Source organism: Mercenaria mercenaria, chromosome 14, assembly GCF_021730395.1.
Source record: "Mercenaria mercenaria strain notata chromosome 14, MADL_Memer_1, whole genome shotgun sequence".
In the NCBI taxonomy this organism is placed as follows: domain Eukaryota; kingdom Metazoa; phylum Mollusca; class Bivalvia; order Venerida; family Veneridae; genus Mercenaria; species Mercenaria mercenaria.
This window is the reverse complement of record NC_069374.1, coordinates 14,158,504-14,164,503: the sequence shown is the minus strand read 5'-3', so window position 1 is coordinate 14,164,503 and position 6,000 is coordinate 14,158,504. Positions and strand designations below refer to the sequence as shown.

The following is a 6,000-nucleotide window of genomic DNA, read 5'->3' as shown; positions in this document are numbered from 1 at the left end:
CGCAAATCTTCCAAAGGGTAAAATAAAGAAATTTATTATGAATTCGTTGAAAACGTTAAAGCCAGAATGCTTTTTGAAGACATTTTTAGTAGTGATAGCTATACAAACTGTATTGGCAAGGCCGTCGACTTACAGAAACGTAAGTACAATTGTTTGACATTGTATTATGCTGTTTTTTTCCTCAATATATTCTGCTATAGTTTATCTATTAAGATAACAATTTTCGGGAATATTGTGTGACAAGTTGCATATTTAAAAACTTGTTAGATCTGCATCTTTTAAACGAATATAATTTCAGCATCACAAAAATATATTCTTAGTATATACTCTTGACATTTCAAATTGCTTGGAAATATATAGCTGAAATTCACAATTACAACTATGGAATGGTGATTATCATCAACATACCGGATGAAACTTATTGTTTGAAAATTTTGTTTCCGAAGTTAATTATCACAGAATTAAATATCAAATACTTTTTAACATTGTAGTCATCAATTTCATATTGACACATGTTACGTACCATGATATAGGTTACAAAGTGCTGCATAAAGCACATTTTCTATAAATATTTAGAATTGAATCTTGTAGACAGTCATACTGCAAATATATAAGTTCTTAATTCATTGTTATTATGGAAGTTGTGATGTGTCGATATAAGCGTTTGTCATTTTTCAATGTTGCGTAGTAAGGAGATTAAATGAATAAATAAATTGCTATCGTTTAGCTATTGCATGTATTTCGGTAGATTTTTGAAGTAACCCGATTTATGTTAAAATTTTCGTTCTCTTTTTTCACACTGCGATTATATTTTTCAGGGGAACTATGAACTACATGACAAAATACCCATTCTGGAAGAAGACATAAAAAGAGGGGCGGAGTTTCAACAAGCCATGCACAAGTTCCTTCATGACAACGAACATAAAGAATTGCGCAAAATGCTAAAACTTGCTATACGATTTCTTGATAACGAAGATTATCATAATGACGAACTTGAAGTTACAGGGAACATGTTGTCATCTGAAATGCCATTTTACTTTGATCATGTCAAGTCATTGGTCAATGGGGAGGCTTCAAATCTTAAACGGCGTGTTCATCGAAAACGTAGCTCTTTCGACTCTATTGGACATCGCGGTGGACTTAGTGGATTAGGAGGATCCTACACACGAAGGAAACTCGAGTTTACATTTGAAAATCTTCTGCCATATCTGATAGAGCACATGAGAAGAAATGGTAGAGATATTTCAGATGTTGACTATTAGTACGTGGATTATAAAAACATTAAACGTCAAGAAGAACAATAATGTGTGGATAAATTACAGGTGTTAAATCGAGCGTGACTTTTGAAAGCGGCAGTGTTTCAATGATTATTTTCAAGTGGAAAATAAACGAGATATGTAGAAAAGTTATCATTTACCCTAAGATTCAACATATCTGTCAACCAAGGAGATGAGATACGTACTGTTATTATCTGTTATCGAATTATTTCAGTAATTTAATTGTCATTCTCTGGTCTGAGAACACATACACGCATGTGTATTACTCGCACTTATTTCTAATTTTCATACCATACCAATGTCATACCAACGCTCATTGTCCGAAACCTGCACTTAAATATTCGGTCTGTTTCATACCGAGAATTGTTGATGTCTTTCTTTATACATGTGTTTTTATTTAAAATTGCTTTTTTTCTGTTTTATGTTAACAAGAAGTATTGAGAGTTTTAATGTTATTTATATGTGATAGTCAAATCTTGCTTACTTGTCTGCAAATTTCACGTTGCTATATAATGTTGCTGATAATGTTGCTGTTTATTAATAAATTGAAACAAAATCCGATGTTTTTTTTGCATAGCAAACGGGGATTTCTGATGATTTCACCGCAGCTGGAAAATGGGGTGTAAGATGACTCTCGTGCTGTAAATGACGTATAACGAACTACATATGTACAGAAGATGTGTGTAATAATAATAATGTTTTTCGTAAAACGGGATAAAACTTAAATACCTTGATAGTTCATCTTTGTTCCTTATAACATATTTCTCGATTCAAAAAACGTAATTTTAAGGAAATAATATAACGTTTCATTGTAGATGATAAAACAAAACCGGAACTCTTGTGTTGTTTTCGTTTCTGTAACGTCATGACGTACTTCCTGTTTACGGACGTAAGGTTCCCGCGCTTTGTTAATATATATTAGAAAACTATAAGAAAAACGTGCTATAAGAAAATCATTTGTTTGAATTTATGTTTTACTCTTCTTTGTTTAACATGGTATGCATGAAAAAGATTCTATCACTGGCTGTAGGTGCAGATGGGAATATCCGGCTCTCGGGTAACTGTTTACGCGGTTACTCGGCTGGAGCCTCGTAACCGCCTAAACAGTTACCCTCGAGACCGGAAATTCCCATCTGCACCTACAACCGGTGAATGAATCTTATAGTATACATGCGTACATATCTTGTATTAACAGATATCAAGTTACCAGATAGTTGAACAAATTAGTTTCAAGCATTTGAGGGTCAATGTACTTGAATTAAAAAAAATGATAAAAGTTGTATAATGGTACGGAACAAGTAATGGCTTTTATCATGTTCGATACTGGAGCGACTTGAGCGACTTTATTTGATTTGTTGTTCTTTGGTCATATGTTTGTTCAGGGAAACATAAGCTTTCCTTTAAACATTACTTCTGGCAAAATTTTACATCTACGTAGAGCAACCGATCTTCTTCGAGCAAACTTAAGTTACCTCTCCTGCTACGTTAGATAAATATTTGTTTTCAAAATCAAGCATATACCCAGTTAAGAACATACAAAGTAGAACTTAAAAGTCACGGATTAAATGTTGTGTTTCTGTTATATAGGCACAGTATCAACGAAAAAACGAAGATATTTTTTCGGTATAACTGAAAATCACATGCCCTCAGAATCTGTAAGGTCCATAATGATGCACATACGCACTATCACTTACAAATACTAAATCTTATTTTAATGCACGAAAGCTACAGCCAACAACTGCTACAAAACTTATTTTTGTTAAGTTGGTGACAAAACGGGCATCACCTTTTAAATGTAAAGATGAAGTAGCCCACATACTATTAGGTAGAGTATGTGTGGTTGTTGACTTAAAATTGCTTGCCCAAATACAGATGTGGTATCGAAGAAGCATGTTCGGAAGATTTCCAGCTGGACTGTAATGTGGTTCCCTGTCCTATTGTCGTTCCCATTTAAAATGGTTGCCTGTACTTTTTTGTTGTTTGCAAAAGACCACTCTAGCTTGCATGTAGGTAGTTCTACTGTTAGTTCAATAAACACCATCAAAACCATGTTCCAGTTCCAAATGCAAATGATCTAATGGATCGCTAGTTAACATAAATTTATCTCTTAACAACACGCTTATGGAGCGCATAACAGATCACTTAATAGAACGCATAATAGATCGCTTATTGGATCGCTTGATATATCGCTGAATGGATCGCATAATAGATCGCTTAATGGATCCTATAATAGATCGCATAATGGTTCATATAATAGATCGCTTATTGGAACACATAATAGATCGCTTAATAGATCGCTTATTGGAACACATAATAGATCGCTTAATAGATCGCTCAGTGGAATGCGTTTCATCAATCAGATACAAATCTTTCATCAGGCTGTATTCAACTGAACCCATTTTTTTTTATTTAACGTCGCACCGACACATGATAGGTCATATGGCGACTTTCCAGCTTTAATGGTGGAGGAAGACTCTAGGTGCCCCTCCGTGCATTATTTCATCATGAGCGGGCACCTGGGTAGAACCACCGACCTTCCGTAAGCCAGCTGGATGGCTTCCTCACATGAAGAATTCAACGCCCCGAGTGAGGCTCAAACCCACATCGATGAGGGGCAAGTGATTTGACGTCAGTGACCTTAACCACTCGGCCACAGAGGCCCCCTGAACCCATTCAGTTTTGGCAAATTATTTATGTGATTCAGGTGTAGCCTGGATTTGCAGAGATGTATAGTAACTGTTGAAAAGTTTTCAAACATTGTTACAATAATGTTATCTGTATATATATTATGCATGACATGATACCACTTTGGCAATCATTCAACATTTTCATGATCATTGGATTTCAGTTTTACACAAATCATTTGATAAATCATGCAGTTAACAGAAATCCAATCTTTGTGAAATATGGATAGACAAAGAGAAACATATATACTAGTTTTCATATTGTACAGTAAGTACGTCATTTGAATCAGCCTTTCAAAAACTATTATGTTACATTAAATAAAATCTTTGAATTCGATCATATACTTATTTTATTGAAATCTTTAAAAACAATCTCAATGTAAACATACGTTTATTTATAATGAATTGTATGTATTAAGAAAATACCTGTAGTTTTAATACCTCTAGATTACGTCTGACCGGTTTGTTTGCAAACAATGCATATATACGCAGAATACTTAAACTATACCTAGTTGTTATTCACCACTCGTTCCTTTATACTATAAACAAGGATAAACTCCCATGTTCATTAATCTTTAAGTTTGTATGTCCGTTAGAAAATATAATTAGCGAATTTCAATACATTTGTATATTTTCTCTTTTCAAGATCGTTTACTAGAAAATTTAAGTCATACGTTAGACGATTAGGAATTTCACAGTGATACAGAGAACTACAGTACTATGCCCCAACGATAATTTGATGTTTAAAGACATAACTAAAAGTAGATTTAGATAAAGCATAGGGAATTCTGTATTTTTTTTTTCGTAACTTGTCAAAACCTAAATATTTTTAGTTTTCCTACTTTTTACAATTTAGCTCAGAGGTAAAAGGTACTGTTTATTTTTAACAGTAGTAATGTTGGCACAGTTACGCAGCTTGCCACGTGCCCTGGTGCTGTCACGTGACCTTTGAAATTACAATGGGTGGGTTTCGTACAACTGCACATGAACAACGGGTTGGGTATAGTATGACGGCACAGGAACAATGGGGTGGGTATCGCATGACTGCAAAGGAACATTGGGTGGGTATCGTAAGACTGAACAGGAACAATAGGGTGGGTATCGTTTGACTGCACATGAACAATGGGGTGGGTATCGTATGACTGCGCAGGAAAAATGGGGTGGGTATCGTATGGTTGCACATGAACAATGGGGTGGGTATCGTATGACTGCACATGAACAATGGGGTGGGTATCATATGACTGCACAGGAACAATGGGGTGGTTATCGTATGTCTGCACAGGAACAATGGGATGGGTATCGTATGACTGCACAGAAACAATGAGGTGGGTATCGTATGACTGCACATGAACAATGGTGTGGGTATTGTATGACTGCATAGGAACAATGGGGTGGGTATCGTATGACTGCACAGGAACAATGGAGTTGGTATCGTATGACTGCATAGGAACAATGAGGTGGGTATCGTATGACTGCATAGGAACAATGGTGTGGGTGTCATATGACTGAACAGGAACAATGGGGTGGTTATCGTATGTCTGCACAGGAACAATGGGGTATTGTATGACTGCACAGGGACAATGGGTTGGGTATCGTATGACTGCACAGGAACAATGGGGTGGTTATCGTATGTCTGCACAGAAATAATGAGGTGGGTATCGTATGACTGCACATAAACAATGGTGTGGGTATTGTATGACTGCATAGGAACAATGGGGTGGGTATCATATGACTGCACAGGAACAATGGAGTTGGTGTCGTATGTCTGCATAGGAACAATGGGGTGGGTGTCATATGACTGCACAGGAACAATGGGGTGGTTATCATATGTCTGCACAGGAACAATGGGGTATTGTATGACTGCACAGGAACAATGGGTAGGGTATTGTATGACTGCACAGGAACAATGGGGTGGTTATCGTATGTCTGCACAGGAACAATGAGGTGGGTATTGTATGACTGCACAGGAACAATCAGGTGGTTATCGTATGTCTGCACCAGAAACAATGGGTTGGTATCGTATGACTGCACAGGAACAA

At 36.2% G+C, this 6,000-nt stretch overlaps 1 protein-coding gene across 1 annotated transcript; it reads left to right on the top strand.

The window, feature by feature from the left end:
* LOC123528307 (uncharacterized) lies at nt 1-2,179 on the top strand. The gene is made up of 2 exons (XM_045308045.2): nt 1-139; nt 819-2,179. The coding sequence occupies exons 1-2, from the start codon at nt 38-40 to the stop codon at nt 1,260-1,262; spliced, it is 546 nt and encodes a 181-aa protein (XP_045163980.2). The 5' UTR covers nt 1-37; the 3' UTR covers nt 1,263-2,179.
* The last annotated feature ends 3,821 nt before the right edge of the window (nt 2,180-6,000 follow it).